Source organism: Anabrus simplex, chromosome 7 (genome assembly GCF_040414725.1).
Source record: "Anabrus simplex isolate iqAnaSimp1 chromosome 7, ASM4041472v1, whole genome shotgun sequence".
NCBI classification, from domain to species: domain Eukaryota; kingdom Metazoa; phylum Arthropoda; class Insecta; order Orthoptera; family Tettigoniidae; genus Anabrus; species Anabrus simplex.
Window position 1 is genome coordinate 71,414,990 of NC_090271.1, and position 17,748 is coordinate 71,432,737.

At 38.9% G+C, this 17,748-nt stretch overlaps 1 protein-coding gene across 3 annotated transcripts in view; it reads right to left on the reverse strand.

The window, feature by feature from the left end:
• Positions 1-1,524: 1,524 nt before the first annotated feature.
• Positions 1,525-17,748, reverse strand: part of LOC136877698 (CD109 antigen) — a 297,632-nt gene continuing 281,408 nt past the window's right edge. For all 3 annotated transcript variants that reach the window (XM_068228581.1, XM_068228580.1, XM_068228582.1), the window contains exons 26-28: positions 9,625-9,796; positions 4,730-4,832; positions 1,525-2,187 (exon numbers count right to left, since the gene is read on the reverse strand). In XM_068228581.1, coding sequence (XP_068084682.1) covers positions 1,982-2,187; positions 4,730-4,832; positions 9,625-9,796 — 481 coding nt within the window. In that variant the 3' untranslated portion in view covers positions 1,525-1,981. The remainder of the gene's footprint in view (positions 2,188-4,729; positions 4,833-9,624; positions 9,797-17,748) is intronic.

Consider the following 17,748-nt stretch of genomic DNA (forward strand, 5'->3'; position numbering starts at 1 on the left):
CCCAAGGTGAACACGGATTCCTCCGTTTATCAGAGGTATTTCCAGGACTTTGTTCACCAATATCCGGCTGCGAGACTGATCTTCACGGATGGTTCTAAAATCGGAGATAATGTTGGTTGCTCTTTCGTCATTGATGATATGAGCACGAAGATCTCGCTTCCTAAAGTATGTAGCGTGTATACTGCATAGCTTTACGCCATCTTATGTCCTAAAGAGGGAAGACCCCCCAGTGTGTTCTTGTGGTGCCGGCTTCACCGTGGCCCACATCCTCACAGAGTGCGCCGATCTCTCTGGCCTAACGGACCATTATATTGGTATTATCTTAGAGGTTCTGCAGTTTGCACTGCATGACGAAAGAAGCCACTTTTTTATGTGTACCGATTCGTTAAGGTCTCTGCAGTCTATTGAAACCTGTTTCTCGCAAAACCCACTGGTACAGCAGATACATGACCTTCTAGCCAGGTTAATGGATGCTGGCATCAGAATCACTTTCGCGTGGCTACCAAGCCACGTTGGGATTGCGGGAAACGAACTTGCCGATGAAGCTGCAAAGGAAGCTCTACTTTTACCTCCAAGACCAGCTACGTCGAACCATCTTGGCGTCCTGGGAATTGGAGTGGCTAGATATCCGAAATCCCAGCAAGCTGAGAGCAATTAAGAAGACAACTACTGTGTGGCGGTCCTCTTTCCGACCTTCACGGAGAGAGGCCATAGTACTGTGCAGGCTGAGGATAGGTCATCTACGATCCACGCACTCTTATGACCTAAAGAGGGAAGACCCCCCAGTGTGTTCTTATGGTGCCGGCTTCACCGTGGCCCACATCCTCACAGAGTGCGCCGATCTCTCTGGCCTAAGATGGAGCGTCGGCCTGCAGGAAACACTCGAACGCATACTAGCCGATGACGCGACTACTGCTGATCTCGTCATCCGCTTTATGTGCGACAGTGGACTTATCAAGGGTATATAAATTACAAGTGTACTTTTATTCAGGGAACGTACGTTCCCTTTTGATAACGTACGTTCCCTTTTGATACGCTAGTAATCTTTTCGGCCTAATTCTATAATTGTATTTTGTTTTATTTTGTACTGTGTTTCAAAATTCCTTCGTTGAATAAATAATTTTGTTTTATATTTTAAATTTCTTTTCCACTAATTTGTTCAGAAAGGATGATTACCTCGTTGTACTTCCTCTTAAAACAAAAATCACCACCACCACCACTCCCTTCTTCCAGAATTTTAATTATGTCCATTTCTTGTGTCTTATTATACAATAGGTCTGCTTATTATCAGTAAACTAGAGTAAACTTGAGCAACTTTCTGGTGATATTTGAGCCTATTTTTAGTGACTTGTAGTCAACTGGCAACATTGGTTGTATGAGACCATTTGTTGTTTAATAAATATGAATGAAATAGGCTACTTTCCTGTGTTTTGTGAAGTTTACATGTTCACACAATTGACTTTCACAGGTCAAATTTTAACATTTATGTGATCATTCAGAGATTTTTGATCAACATATAAAGTATTTGGTTTATAAAGTCTTTATTTCTGTTTTGCGTCATTAACATAAAATTCCATGGAGTTAGCATTTTAATTTTTTTATTAACAACTCTGAAGGCACTAGCCAACACTGCGGAAGTCTAGAAATCTAGAAAATCAATCTCTGTATTTTAACTCCTTATGTTACACAATTTATTTACAATATTAAATTTTATCTTATGCCTGTACATTTTCTTCATAAGAATGATGAAGGGAATAACTATATTAATATCTTCTTAGCTTTACCAATAAATTTCCCAATGTTCTTAGAGTCTCCATGCAGGTTATGATACCTGAACAGGTATCAGATAAAATGGAGCAATAAGAGCACTTTTATAGGAAACACAGGAGAACAGTAGTAGTGGAGCAAAATATATATTTTTTAAACTGGATGTTGGATGAAAAATGTTTGTAGTATACTGAGATATACTGCATCTTATAAATTAATGTTCACTCATTATCACTCGCACTAACACAAGTGTAGCAATTAACCAGTTGAGTGGATGAACAGCCCCACTTCCTGCTGTAGAGTTGTCACCCAAGTTCTGGCGGTTTGGTTGACTGGAACACACATCTCCACAGTCCTCCCCCTCACAGATGTCGCAGAGCGTGGCTATCCGGGGCTCATAGAATTGGCGGGCACGACGTGCTGAAATGCAATATAAACTTTGCACTTAATTTCCATTTTATCAAATAATAGGTAAAAGTTTGTTTTTAGAGCATACTGAAAATGAATCAATGAGCCTTACAATGAGATATACAGAATTTATAACAGCTTAATTATGGTATATACAATAGAGAGCTTATTCACCTATCCTAGTTTCATATAGGTACACATATACTTGCTGGTGATGCTGCTGGTAATATGTAAACGGCAGGTCTTACAGCAGCTGTAGGTTGGTATGGTTCATAGTGATTGTTTAAATAAACTGCAAATCCACTTGGTCATTAGGCACGATGACCAGTAAGACTTTGGAAATTAGAAGGAAGAACGTGATCACTTGAAAAATGAAGGTAAGGGAGGTGGCTGCTACAGAGCTCTAAGAAAACAAAATGTGACTGATGGGCTACAATGTCCTAAGTCTCTAAAGCTTAACTATGCATTACACTGACTAACTATTGTTAGTCTACAGTGACATATGCTGCAATCAAGACATGGGCTACCACTAGACTTAGGTTACCCCTTTTCGATGGTTGGGTTAGTGAACGTCAAGCATTAAGCGTTTTGAGCTGCAGCCAACAGCCAACCGAGAAGCCTGCTGTGTTGTCAAGGCTGCTTCACAAGCTACTGCCCTGGCCTCTCTGCTTCTGTCAATACTCAACACCTGATCAGTGGAGATAGCTATGGAGACGGTTTAGCAAATTAAAGTTCGGCTTTGTGGCAAAATAGATAGAATGCTTGTCTTTGGTCCGATGGCCCCGTTGGATTCTCAGAATCAACCTTCTCTTACTGTTAATTCCCCTGGCTTGAGAACTGGGTGTTTATGACGTCTTTGCCATTCATTATTATGATTATTATTATTATTCATTATTATTCTTAAATAAAAATTTCTCGGGAAATCAGTGGTGGTGTCCAACGCCCGATCATAGGTTTAATTCCAGCCAACAAAAGAGAACACTAAACCTGAAAGATTGCATTTTATTTTAGCAGATCTACCTATAAAAAGAAAACTATATTACTCCTATAACAGCAGCCCTGCAGTGTCTTCCTACAAGGATGATGATGATGATGATGATGATGATGATGATGATGCTTGTTGTTTAAACGGGCCTAGCATCTAAGGTCATCGGCTCCCTACAAGGATGTAGAAGTAAATGGGAGTAAAATACGAGCACTCTGTTATTTGTATAATTAAGTCAGAAGTATGTATGATAAGGAATACATGGTTGTTTGATAGCAGTGGTGATCTGATGGAGCAAAGCCTAGCACACCTACCCTACCCCCCCCCACCCCAGTCCCTGCACCTATCAGTCATACTCATACAGCAGCGATCCGTGCGAGATGGTTTGAGGGGAGAGGGATGCAGAGCCTGGGCTGCAAGATCAGTCTCTGATGCCTTGCTCTCAGAAATACTTGCAATGTTTTTCCTCATTGCCTTCAAGTTTTGTGAATGGGACAATGTGTCAGATGCTTACATTATAATGTGCTTTAGATTTCCATCGTTCACATTTGAGGTTTGGGCATCACCGATAGCCTTGGTAGCCCCCAGTAAACACCGCTGTTAGTCCAAGTGTTCTGTCACTTTACTGCCTCAATTGCACAAACAGTAACCCATCAATTACAGGTACGATGGCTAGTGTACAATATTGTTTACATTGTGTGAACTTGTCACCGACTATAAACTGATGATATTACAGAACAAATTATTTGAACATAGAAGTCCATTTTTGCCACTTTAGTAACTTTGATAAAAAATTTCTGTACTGATCTTAAACAAGCTTCATGACCGTTACTTCCAGTGACAAAAGCTTCACTGAATCCATGTCAAGTGCTTCGATTGGCTTGGTAATACAAACTTTTTGGTAGGGGAGTTTGTGAAAGGATAAGAGGACCAACTCTGTTCAGCCAAGAGAGAGGGAAGTGATACATGGCTATGGTCTATTTGTTTTGATGTGTATTAGAAAACTAATGAATTTTGGATGAAAAAATGTGCAACAAAGAATTAAAGAGTACTTTGTATGACTATTTTTAGTGATAAATGATAGGCTACAAAAGGGATTTTTTTTTAAAATTACAGGTGTGTTAAAGTGTTCTAAGTGTTATAATTTGTGTTTTGACAGACTGAAAAACTTAAAAGTTAGCCTATTTTAGAGAACAACATGCATTTGAATGATGCGATATACAATGCTAAGGAAAGGGATACCTTGAGAGTGCTAACCTTTGAAATAAAATCTCATACTGCTCCGATGAAAAGTAGACTTCAAGATCCTTCAGTTTTAAGGTTCATTTAGTTGCTACATCAAAACAGATTTGAAGCAGGAAAATTACCCCTTTGATGGGAATAATGCACAAATTAAGATACAGTAATTTCTCTCACCAACAATAGAACATTCATGATATGCTACTATGTTTGTATGTCTGTAATGATCAAGAAGACAGTGATGATGATAAATACATTAAAAGAAACTTCATGAAATCTTCAGTAGTGGATATAACATGCTGGACAGGTCTAAAATGAAGTGGAACTTACAGGAGTCATAGTAATCATAGATTGTGACTGGAACAGGCTTCTGTTTGGCCACTTTGTGAGTCCTGAAGGCTGATACTGTTGGGCAGAACTCCTCTCTCATCATCTGCAAAAGAAAAAATAACCTCTATCAAAATTATTGGCAATTTTATTTCTTTTATTAAAACATTTCTCAATAATGCACACTGCAGTTAAACTATTCTGCCATATAACGTGTTTTATAAGCAAGGAATTTGCTCTCAGTTATTCTGTAGAGAATTAATTTATGATTAACAGTGGTTCTAGAACATGTAAAATTATGTTACTCCTGCTTACTTTACTCATCTTCACAGCCTTCACAATTGGCCACCATTGTTATAAGCATCTTCCACAGTTTGCAATAGAATTTCTCCTTGGTGTTGTCAGATATACTAGATTTTTTGTTTTTTAGAACCCAGAAGTAATAGACTATGCAGAAATCCTCTCCCAAGGAGTTAGGAATAATGCCTGTAACATGATTTCCATAAGCTGCTCTAACTTTCTGGTTCCTTTACAAGGCCCAATAATCGTAGAGCAGGACTTGTTTCTATTAAAATTATTGTTATTATCATCATCCAGGCTGAGTAGCTCAAATGATACTGACTGCCTGAGCTCATTTTAGCAGATTTATTCAATCTGAGCCCAGTCTTATGGTATTTGAATGTGCTCAAATACAGCAGTCTCCTGTTGGTACATAAAAACTTCTGTGATAAAAAGTTTTGGCACCCATAAGTCTTTGAAAACCACACAAGTTGGTAGTGGGATGTAAAACTTATATTTTTCAAAAGATTGATGCTAGATGAAGGGAGATTCATCAACTATTAATTACTGCGATGGGGTATCGGGGTCCTTAAAACTATATAATTATTGCACACAGAGGTAGCATGTTTTAGTGTTCACTAAATTTATGAATCACTGTTTACAGTTGATGTGTTAATTACAAGTTCACCTGCGTTTGAGTTTGTCAGTCAACACTTTACTCATGATCATAACACACAAACACCAGCATGTTGAACTCCTATTATTCACATGGTTCCTCACAGTGCAGTGTCATTTCAGAATAGTTCACAGCTAGCTTCGCAAAGCCATTTGACAGACTTACTCCCTATGAATGACTCATCATGGACTCGCGATCATTTCATACTGCTTACTTTTACTCGCAACTGATGTACTCAAGACTCACTCGCTTGGAACCAACTGGTTGTGCTCTTAACAAAGGCCTGAGCACCTGGTCCACTGTTAATCAGCTTCCAGCTTCTTCTAGATGCTTCCTAATTGCAGGTCTCAACAGTTCACTAGAGTTATTATTTTGCTTGCTGCTGACCCTATCCACACTGTTGCCAGTGTGCAGCTACTTTGTCCCACTGGCATTATCACCTACCACTCAAAGTCTGCCTTCATTGTCACAATGATCCCTCAAATCCGTCTAGGTGAACGACCATCATTTTCCTGAATCAAGCAGACTATGTTGTTAATCCTAGTGGTAGCTGTGTAGGGACCTTCCCTTTGTCCATACAGGCCGGTATAGCCACACTTTAATCTTCCTTGAATCCTGTTTGACAGTGAAGTTTTACTCCTGGAGGTGTTGCACCCACTGAGCAGCCTGTGCAGAGGAAATTGCTGACCATACAGGTATTTGTGGAAGTGCTGCAGCGTCTTCGTGACAACCAGTAACTCACTGTGGGTTACATAGTAGCTCCTCTCAGCCTTGAATAAAGTCTTGCTGCAGTCCGCCGTCACTTTTTTCTGTCCATCCTGGATATCTGAGAGCACCCCACCAATTCCAACATCACTGGTGCCAGTGTCTACAATTAACTTCTCTTCAGGCTTCACCAGAGTTATTATTTTGCTTGCTACTGGCCCCATCCACATTGTCACTGCCAAGTTGCAATTAATATCTCTCAATGGCATTATTGCCAGCTGCCCTGAGTTGGCCTTTATTGTCTTGTTGTTGTTGTTGATAGACAATCAGTTAGCACCAACTTGAAATCTGAAATGTTTCTGCACCTTATTCTTGAGCCCTAAGAATTTAGTTAACTTATAGTACTGCCTTGAACTGTATTTTGACTTTGGTCTGTAAATATCAGCCAGCTGGTTAAATGATCATAATATAAGATAAAACACTAATATGTTGCAGTCAGGTTCTTGTGGAATGAAACAGCTTCACCTGCTGATGAAGATATACAATCTCATTTAAAAAGAAAACAACTGGTATACCTTCTGTCTTGGCAGCAATTTTATCCCTTAGCAGTTGAATAAATTTGACTGGTTACAGAACTCTACTTGTATCTATTTTTCTGGAAAAGTACATTAACATTGCTATCTGTTCTTAAGGCTGAAAAAATTTAAAACTAATCTCAAACTCAAATAAAGTACTTTGCTGGCAGGATGTAGTGTTTACAGTGCACTATGTCTTCTGGTATGGGCTAGAATAAATTTGTTACTTTCATTGACATGTCTCAGTCTCATCCTTGGCTTTGACAATATGAAAGTGACCGAGGTATGAGCAATTCTAGTAACATCGTTCTTTATGCAGCAAGTCTCTGTTATGAATGGTGTGAAAATATCGCTCATAGGGTCAGTTGGAGCATGCATTACAGTGGGCATGGCAGACTGATATATAATAGCAACTTCTGGTTCAGGGAGGAAAGCAACAGGAAACTACTGTACCTCACTTCTCATTTCCCTAGTATGCCTGTTCAGTGACACCTAGGCTATCTATGACAGCTGTTGATGGAGCTGTAGAGGATCAAACCAGCCTTTGGGCTGAATACCCAATAACATATGATTACTTAAATGCAAGAGATACAGAATTTGAAGGGAGCTTCTCTTGTTTACTTCTACTCTTCATACAGCATGTCTCAAAGCAAACACTTTGATGAAGGCCTATTTTTGTTAAAAATGTTTAGGAGAATAAAGTTTATGTTTCTTTGTTCTGTCTTACTACACACAGGATAGTCTGTTGTGATATTCTGAGTGTACGGCTTGATGAAGTGTAACTTCCCATTCAGTGACCTCATCTCAACAGGAAGTATTCTAATTAAAAAAAGTTCGGCAAATACCAGAACATGGTGCGTAGGTAAGGTTCACACCAAACTTTCCAAAGGAACTGCAACATTCCAAGATTTTGCATTAGTTGCCATACATGCAGGAGCGGCTAATAGCAGTAGTAACTATTAACACATTCACTCCCAGTTCCCTCCACGGGTATTTAACCACGCAGCCCAAAAATGTTTGGATGCCACCCTGACTTGCTAGGTTTCATGTAACACATGGCTTTAACTCAGTATCACTCCTTTATACTATAAACCCTAAAAATCTCAAAAAGGTATACATACCTTTACAAGACGATCTAGTACGATTTTTTACTTCCCATAACTATTAGTTTTATCAATCGGTGCCCCTTAAATTCCAACCACACACTTTACAAATCTTGGGGCTGGCACACATCTCACAATGTGGGAAATAACCCGAAGCTGTAGTAAAATGTTCATTTGCCTGCTATCTACCAGCAAACTGATATACTGTGTTATCTAACATACATTTGAACATAAAAAGTTGGCGCAAATTCAAATCCGGCTAAGGTCGGATATGGCATTTTACACACGTGAAACCTAATCTGACTCAGCCTACACCAAAAATGAGTACCAGGTTAATTTCCGGGGGCAAAGGCGGCCGGGTGTAGAGCTAACCACACTACCCCATCACGTGCCGTGGTTACGAATAGTGGAAGCCTTTACCTTCCACCACTCCAAAGGCCTTCATGGCCTGTAAGGAGATGACTTTGCTTTGCTTTGCTTGAAACCTAATCTGACCTTGGTCGGTTATGAGAGCGAATGTTTAATTACAACAGATACAAAAGAACTATGAAACTTCTATAAACGCTCAGTTTAGTTCCCAGCTTTGTGTAGAACCCATAGCCAACAATATGGAAGCCACAGTATCCCTGCAGGAGAAACTGTTCTCTGGCTGATGTGAACGGAGCAGTCTATCATCTGCAGAACTTCAGAAACAGTCCAGAAGCGGATGCCATGAAGCACTTCCTTCACTGATATCAAATCAAAATCTTAGGGCCCCATCGAGTGTATATATTAGCCACCAGTTGTGCGACATGTGCCCGAGCCTTTTCCTGCAAAATGGTGAGAGGTGTCTGCAGAAAATGCCATTGCTTCTTGTGCAATGCTGTTCGCAGGTGATGTTCCAAAAATGAACAGTAATACTGCGCATCCACAGTGTGTCCTTGGGGTACGGTATTTGTTAAGAGGATAACGAACCCCATCACAGTTGTACACCATAATCTCCATCACCTTCATACTGCTGGGGTTCTGACATACTTTTGACTTTCATGGGAACCCATAATGACACCATTCGTTTGATTGGTGTTTCAGAGCTGCACGGCTGTGGGCACATTCAGTTTTAATCCAGCTGTACAGCCAATGGGAGGTAAGTCATGTGTATACATGCAAGAAACCTTGGTTCCATTTCCTGGTGAATATACTAGTGTTGCCAGTAACAAAGAAACAGCCCTCTTATTTGATTCTTGGGAACCATTTGAAGGAAGTGCAGTCCTCAATTTTCCCTTTTTAATTTTTTTTTTAGAAAATGAAATTAGAAAATTCTACGGTCTTTCAACATGCTGTTTCTTTACAAAGGTATGAAATTCAGAATCTTATTTAAACTACATTTAATTTTTACAGCCATTATATCTTTTTACTAACTTACTATGCCTCATTTATTCTAATGTACATCTACTATTGGTTTCCCTTATTATACGAGTATGAAATATTGAAGTAAAACACATGAAACATTTCACAGTACTTGTATCACAAGCAGCATCACTCCTTTCACCTAGGATATACCAATGAAGAGAATTACCTTACCTTATCAAAATATAACATGACTACAGTGTCCCCTTCCTTAGTTTCTACACGTTTAACATTCTGTGAGACCCTGAGACTAGGGAGAGCATCTGAATCAACGGTGAAGCCAGATGGGAGTGTAACTTCCATGACTGCCATGTTGCTCTCATTGGTTTCTTGACTGCCCACAAACCTGAAAACAGAGCAATATAAATCAAATTGAACGTTCAAGCTGGCATAAATTTTACAACATACTTCCTGCAAAAATTAAATGACTTACTTTCTCTCTCATAAGAAATGCCTTACATGACTAATTTTAAATCTAATTAAGACGCTTGGACTTGTGGAGAAATTTAAAAGTAATACCTTAGAGTGATTAAATATTTAATAGACAAGCTAAAAGCTATGTGAACAAAACCTACTGATAATTTGTTTATATGCCATAACTTTTAAAGTTGTTTAGTTAGATTTTAATATTATAATTTAGGTTTTACAGTCTATCTGCATATTACAAATTTCCAAGTTTTGGTTGGGTATTCTTGAACACTGTAAGAATATTTGTTGAAAGTTTCTGATAAAAAAAGTTTGAATTATACTATTATATTTCTTTCTTTCTTTCTTTATTTTTTCTCTTTCTTTCTTTCTTTCTTTCTTTCTTTATAAAATCAAAATTTCACTAATGACTTTTATAGGTTTTGGAGATCCCAAAGTGCCAGAATTTTGTCCTGGAGTATTTCATTTATGTGTCAGTAAATCTATGGACACAAGGCTCCTCCAAATACAACTGAACCAAATTGGGATCAAACTTGCCAACTTGGTCTCAGATGGCTAGTGCTTCTACTGTCTCAGCCTAACATTTTTAAAAGGATTTTATTAAGTAATTACCGAGACAGGTATTGTCTTCCAGGTTATAACAAAGTAGGTAGTTTCATTCTGACACATGTCTAGATTTAATTTACTCTACAAGGAAGCAAGCTTGTAGAGTTATCTATTGGTATCATGATCATAGTCACGAGGCCTCCAGTTTTACATTGAATCTAAATCACAAGAATGTGACTTTTCATTTTTAAAATCTCACATGTATTGACTAGGATTTGAACTGAAATATTGCTATTTGCTTTATGTCCGACTAACTACCTTAACGTTTTTCCGGAGATGCCGAGGTGCCGGAATTTAGTCCTGCTGGAGTACTTTTACGTGCCAGAAAATCTAAGAACATGAAGCGGATGTATTTGAGCACCTTAAAAACCACCAGACTGCGCTAGGTTCGAATGTACTAAGCTGGAGTCAGAGGCTCAACCATCTGAGCCAATCAGCCCGGCAGATTAGAACTGCACTTGCTTTGTTCAGAAAACAGTGACAATGTCAACTGGCTATCCTGCTCCTTATGTACTCTATAGCAGACCTTGACAAAACTGTTGTATGTTCAGGAGGAATTGGAAGGATTACAATCATCATCCTAGCAGAAGAAAGTGGTAACTAAGATTTTCTATCATTGTGCCAAGAAGTTTGAACACAGCCTCTGTTCTCAGGAAGACATATAGGATGTTAGGAACAGGAATATAAGCACAATAGAATACACATAAAGACAGGACAGCACGTGGGAAGTGGGAGCAATAGAAAAAGAGATAAGGGCAAATATAAGGACAAGGACATCGACATCTTCACACTCTGCCATTATTGTGTTTATCCTATCATATATTCTGATTCATATTCCAAACTTTCTATGTAAGACTTAATTTGTCACTTGTTTGTTCCTTTGTATTACTCTACTCTCATGAAATCAAATACTGTATCTTCTTGTGTCTCCAATTGAACAGCCACAGCATGGAATATAAGCTCACCGGACAAAAAATTAGCCACCCCTAGAGAAATCAATACGAGCATCATTTAATGCTGTGTAATTCCGCCTCTGGACTTTATAACCATCTGGATTCAAGTAGGAAGCGAGTCCACAAGGTTGTGCAGGTACGTTGCATCCAGGTTAAGTCACTCGCTGAGAATTTGATCATGCATTTTCACCAAATCGCAGAGAAGATAATGTTGGTGTTTTATCCGCTGTTCCAACATGTTCTAGGGATTTTAAATGGGATTCAAGTCAGGTGATTTTGCCAGTCAATCGAGATATACTGTAATAGGGTGGGGGAATATTCATATGCATCACATATTCATCCAGCCCGATGAACTTTGCTGCTGTCATCTTGAAAAATCGGGTTAGCAGTAACACACACATCATGCAGATGTTAACTGAAAGGCAACACCTGATCATCCAGAATGTTTATTTAAACATACTGTTTCATGCTAGTGGTCACCTCAGTGAGCGGGCCCAATCCACAATACGAAAAACACCCCCAAAACTTCATAGATCCACCTCCGGCTTTAACCCGACCTTGCACACATCCAGGAATAAATGCTTAATTTGGCCTTCAATGGCATGCATAATTGGAATTCAGGCAAAAACGTGATTCAGCAGATGACACTACATTCCACCGTCAGCTACTGTCCACGTTCGAAGATTTCTAACCCACTAAAAATGCACAGCTTTATGTGCCTGTGTGAGCAATGGCCTCTAATATAGAATATTATAAACAATTGGTCCACCTATTCAATACAGTTTACAATTTATTATATTAGTAGATGTTTCATCCCCTAAGGGACATCATCAGCTATAATTTTTTTTTTTTTTTTGCTAGTTGCTTTACGTCTCACCGACACAGATAGGTTTTATGGGGACGATGGGACAGGAAAGGGCTAGGAGTGGGAAGGAAGCGGCCGTGGCCTTAATTAAGGTACAGTCGCAGCATTTGCCTGGTGTGAAAATGGGAAACTACGGAAAACCATTTTCAGGGCTGCCGACAGTGGGGTTCGAACCTACTATCTCCCAAATACTGGATACTGGCTGCACTTAAGCGACTGCAGCTATCGAACTCTGTATAATAAATTAACATTAATATATCAGAATACAAAATAGATATTATTAAAACTGGCAAGACACATTAAAAAACATTGATGTATGGTACGACATTTAAAATTAAATTTTAGCAAATTTTGTTAAAATTATAAGTCATATGATCGATGATCACTCTTGCGATGTGATCAATTTGCGATGTTCATTGCATGCAGTTCCCATCGTAATGTTTCTCGTTAACAGGTTGGGATGGACCTTCATTCACTGAGTGCAGCAATTCCTGTTTGGTATGGAAGCGATTTTGATTTACAAGCCGTGAAACGCATGTCCGGTTCCTCTCAGTAGGATCTTTCTCCAACCGCAATTCTAACATTGCATTTTGTGGCTACATGTAGTAAACCACTGCTTGTAGACATGTTGATTAGTCCGCTGTGAAACACCAACAATTCCAGCAACTTCTAGCCCTGTATGGCCGTGGGCACAGCCGAACACGATTGCTTTTTTTTGCCACTCTGTCACATCCTTACATCTACCCATATTGACGTACACTGCCTGCTTGAAACACCGATGTCTCACTGATCACTACCACCTAATGCTCTTGTAGAGTTGGTGCGTGTGCAGTTGAGCATGTGACTCGTTCGCTTTGCCATCTGTACACGCTTAATGATCCATTTGTGCGTGCACTCTACGGTCACTAATTTTTTGTTCTGTGAGCTTCTTAACATGTTCCCTGCAGCAGTGAGTTTTTACGATTTGATTTTATGTTGTATTGGCCCACCATGAACCCAAAGTCCTCTTTAGGAATTATTGGTCCGGATTATCTGACAAAGTTGACTTTGGTTAGTCCCTGCTATGAAATCCAAAACAATGCAGGTGCACTTGTTGTGTGTGTTCTTGTTGAGGAGACATTCCAACATATTTACCTCTGCAACAGTTTTCTGATTCAACAAGTGCAAAACCCAGAAATGACCCCGGAAGTAAATATTATAGTTTCTCGTTCTTTGATGTGAAGGGTCCATGCTTAAAAATAAGGACGCAAACTTATGATCTAGGGAAGACAATAAACATGCCACTTACTCCAATATATAAAAATCTGAGAATTTATATTCTCTTACCTTAGAGCAGGGATGGCGGAACCTATGCCACCTATGTCACCTAGTGACACGTGGACACGATTTCGGTGACATGCCACATGAACATAATATTTTATATATACATCTCGTACTACAGACAGTGCATATCTTACAGTGTTTCACGTGTAAGAAATAAATATCGAAAATCTAAATACTAGTTCCATTCGGACGTGCAATATGGCAACACTGCTACACTGATAGGTCCGAAAGTCAAGTGAGATAGTGTCGTTTTCTAGTGGTTTTGTATACAGACATCGCAAATATGTTTTCGGTGCCGAAAAAAACAGAAACTGAACAAAGGTGGTGACCGTATTTTTCATGAACACTGGCCAAGGGAATTCGAACTGTTAAAAAGATGTATTGCCTGTGTTCGAAAACAGTTTCATCCCCCATATTTAATGTAAAGCGCAATTTTGAGACTGGTCATTCAAATGTTTGTTCCATTTCAAATGAAGAAAGAAGAGAGTTTGTTTCACAAAACATCCAACATTACACAAACAAACTAGTTCTTTTGTATCATCTTTCCGGCCCAGGAATAATATCAGGGCAGCTTTTCCTATCTGTCTCACTCCATAGTACAGCATGCATGGGAAATATTTCTGACAGTGAGTTGTTGAAAGAAAATTTCTTATTGACGTCCGTCACATCATTTGAAAATTTCCCTAACAAACAACTAATAATTAACAAGATTAAAGGAATCCCAGCCAGCTGAACTGCTGTCAAGGATAGAATAATAAAAATGAGTGAAGAAGTTTTGGAGCAGTTGAAAGCTAATTTGGATAACTCTCACATATATGCAGTATGTTTTGATGAAAGCATGAATGTGACCTTACAAACAAGGATAGCTTTTTTTTTTTTTTTTTTTTTTTTTTTTTTTTTTTTTTTTTTTTTTTTTTTTAGATTTCCTTATAGAAATGTGATGAGGGAGAAATTAGTTTAATTGTTGAGCGTACAAACTACAACATGGGAAGATAATGAAGCTAATGGAGGAAGTATTTACAAGATATATTGCACCCGTTATGCAAATATTTATAATAAATAAATAACTCAATAAATGAATGAATAAATAAATAAATAAATAAATAAATAAATAAATAAATAAATAAATAAATAAATAACGTATTATGAAACATAATTGGGAAATTGAAAGAAAGTTGTGAGGGGGGGGGGGGGGGTGTGTAGGTTGTAGACATCTCGTAATGGAGATGGAAAACAACAAGTGGCACAGTCAACAGATGAGAATAATAAACCAGAGTTAAAATGGCACACTAGTTGGAAAAGGTTCACCATCCCTGCCATAGAGCAATGTAAATAGGAATGGGTTACATGAGATATCAAAGGGGTGGTACTCTTCATATCAAACAACAATCTGCCACCTGAAGGCAGGAACACTGTAGGCTTCATTCGCCATAATCACGCTAAGTGATTCCCGCAAAGAAGGTAGGTTAGACAATCTGAACACAGAGTGACCTGAAGTGATATGAATGGAAGAATCTATTAAAAAGCTATTTAAAATAGTTCTTTTATAGGTTTAGACAAGTCAATGCAGAATTAAATCAAATACCTATTATGCTTAAGTTTATCAACAATAAATGGAAGATGCAAAAAGACTCCTTCGAGTCACTGGTGGGCCGACTGAAACTAGCAGGATGCCTTGATCCTTTACTTCAATATGAAAACGATGTTGCCATTAGTCATAAATGTGCAACTAGGACATAGGTATTTACTCCACGATTTTGAGAAGTTCGCACCTACTGTGAAGAGTAACATGCTTCGGGACGCATGGTGACCTGAACTGCAAGGAACGTGTTAAGAGCCTCTCAGCCCTCAAATTACCCATAAGAATAGCCCAATCCACAGGAAGAAACAGCTGATGCACCTTTAATATCATTCATTTCTAACCAGATCAGTTAAGTCCTCAATATTGTCTTTGTCACCACCAGAAGCAGTGATGTTCACCCAAGACACCATGAGAATGTCTCTCCAGCTTTGAGTTTATTACATTCATTGTTCTTGTGGACATAAAAACTACCAAGTGCACTAATAACACCAGAATAAATTACCGCAAGAGTCACTGTCATTTGAATCAACTGGATAAATCTGCCTTAACTAAGCATGCACACCCTCATCTGGACCACCAGGTTAAAAGTTGAGGAAACCGATGGACTGGCTACCACCCACCAGTTTCCTGCTTGTTTACGTCTAGAGGCAAGTGTGGTTCTAGTGTATAGGACCCTCACCAGTATTACTTGATAAGAGAGCTGTAAAAGATCCAAGAAAAAGCAGCTCAACTTGTTCCGGGTGATTTCCAACAAAAGAGTAGTGTTACGAAAATGTTGTAAACTTTGGGCTGGGAACACTTGGAAGTAAAGAGACAAGCTGCTGGTATGTTTCGAGCTGTCAGTGGTGAGATGGCTTGGAATTACAAGTAGACGAATAAGCTTGAGTTGGGTTTTTAAGAGTAGAAAAGATCAATGAAAATAAAGTTGGAATTCTAAAGGACAAATATTCATCAATAGAAAGAGGAATTAGGGATTGGAATAATTTTTTAAAGGAGATGTTTGATAAATTTCCAAATGCTTTGAAATCATTTAAAAACAGACTAGGTAAAGAACTGTTAGGGAATCTGCCATCTGAGATACAACCCTAAATGCAGATCAATGGTGAGTGACTGAAATAGAGATGAATTCCATCAACTTTAATTGCAAGGAAGAAAGACTGTACTCAGAGTCTAGCTTCCAGCACTCAGAAATAGGCAGATGCTCTCCCTCAATAATTTCTCCAGAATTCCAGAATGCATAATGAAACTTGCACCTCCAAAGACGTCAGTTTAAGTAATGCGAATAAAACTGAGCGGTGGTTTACTTCAAGAAAAATAAATTTGGAACATACACCCGCTAGAGTTGTTTATGTAAAATGCCTCTCATGTATTGTACTTAAAATTGAATAACAAGCTGAAATATTAACATTGTTTTATTTATTCATTAAAATTTTCATCTACACAATGTTTAGAGATTGTCAAAATTTTACTGAACAATGGTGATTATACGGAAGCCTCCATAGCTCAGGCGGCAGTGCATCGGCCTCTCACTGCTGGGTTCCGTGGTTCAAATCCCGGTCACTCCATGTGAGGTTTGGGCTGGACAAAGTGGAGGCGGGACAGGTTTTTCTCTGGGTACTGCACTTTTCCCTGTCATCTTTCATTCCAGCAATACTCTTCAATATTGTTTCATTTCATCTCATTAATCATTGCCCCAGAGGAGTGCGACAGGCTTCAGCAGCTAGCACAATTCCTATCTTTGCCGCTAGATGGGGGCTTCATTCATTCCATTGCTGACCCGGTCTAATGACTGGAAACAGGCTGTGGATTTTCATTTAATTTCATTCAATGGTGAATGACACGAGATGTATGATTTACAATGACACTTGTTTTTACAGGAGGTCAGCACTGCGCAGCTCTCATAACTGCTTCTTTTGCTCTGCAGCTGTACTTTCGGACTTCTTTGATCCCTTATCAAGTCTGGCTGTCTCCTGCATGTATTTTCTACAGACATTTTCTCCAGTTATTAGTCATATATTTGGACAGTTTTGTAAAGCATGGCAACATTCATAAATTTTTAGTCACAAAACCCTCAATAGCCTTTTTATTTAGGTACATGTCCAGTTCCTTGGCTGAACGGTCTACTGAATGATCAGCGTAGTGGCTTTCAGTTCAGACGGCCTCGGGTTCAATTCCTTTGACTCAGAGACTGGATGTCTGTGTTGTCCCCAACACCCCTGCAACTCTTATATCACACACAACATTATCCTCTGCCCCAAAAACACTTAGTTTCCCATACATGGCAGATGCTGCCCGCTCTTGTCGGAGGGTCTGCCTTACAAGGGCTGCACCAGGCTAGGAATAGTCACATGAAATTTTTAAAAAAATTAGGCACATTAAAATTTTTCTTGTGTTTTCAGATAGATATCAAGACAAATCAAATTACACCTTACTCTCTCTGCAACATCTAACTGGCATGCTGCATCTAATTTCTTTTTTGTGGGTATTTAAGGGATAAAGTATACAAACATGCTATCAAAACTGAAGCTCATCTGTGCCAGGCT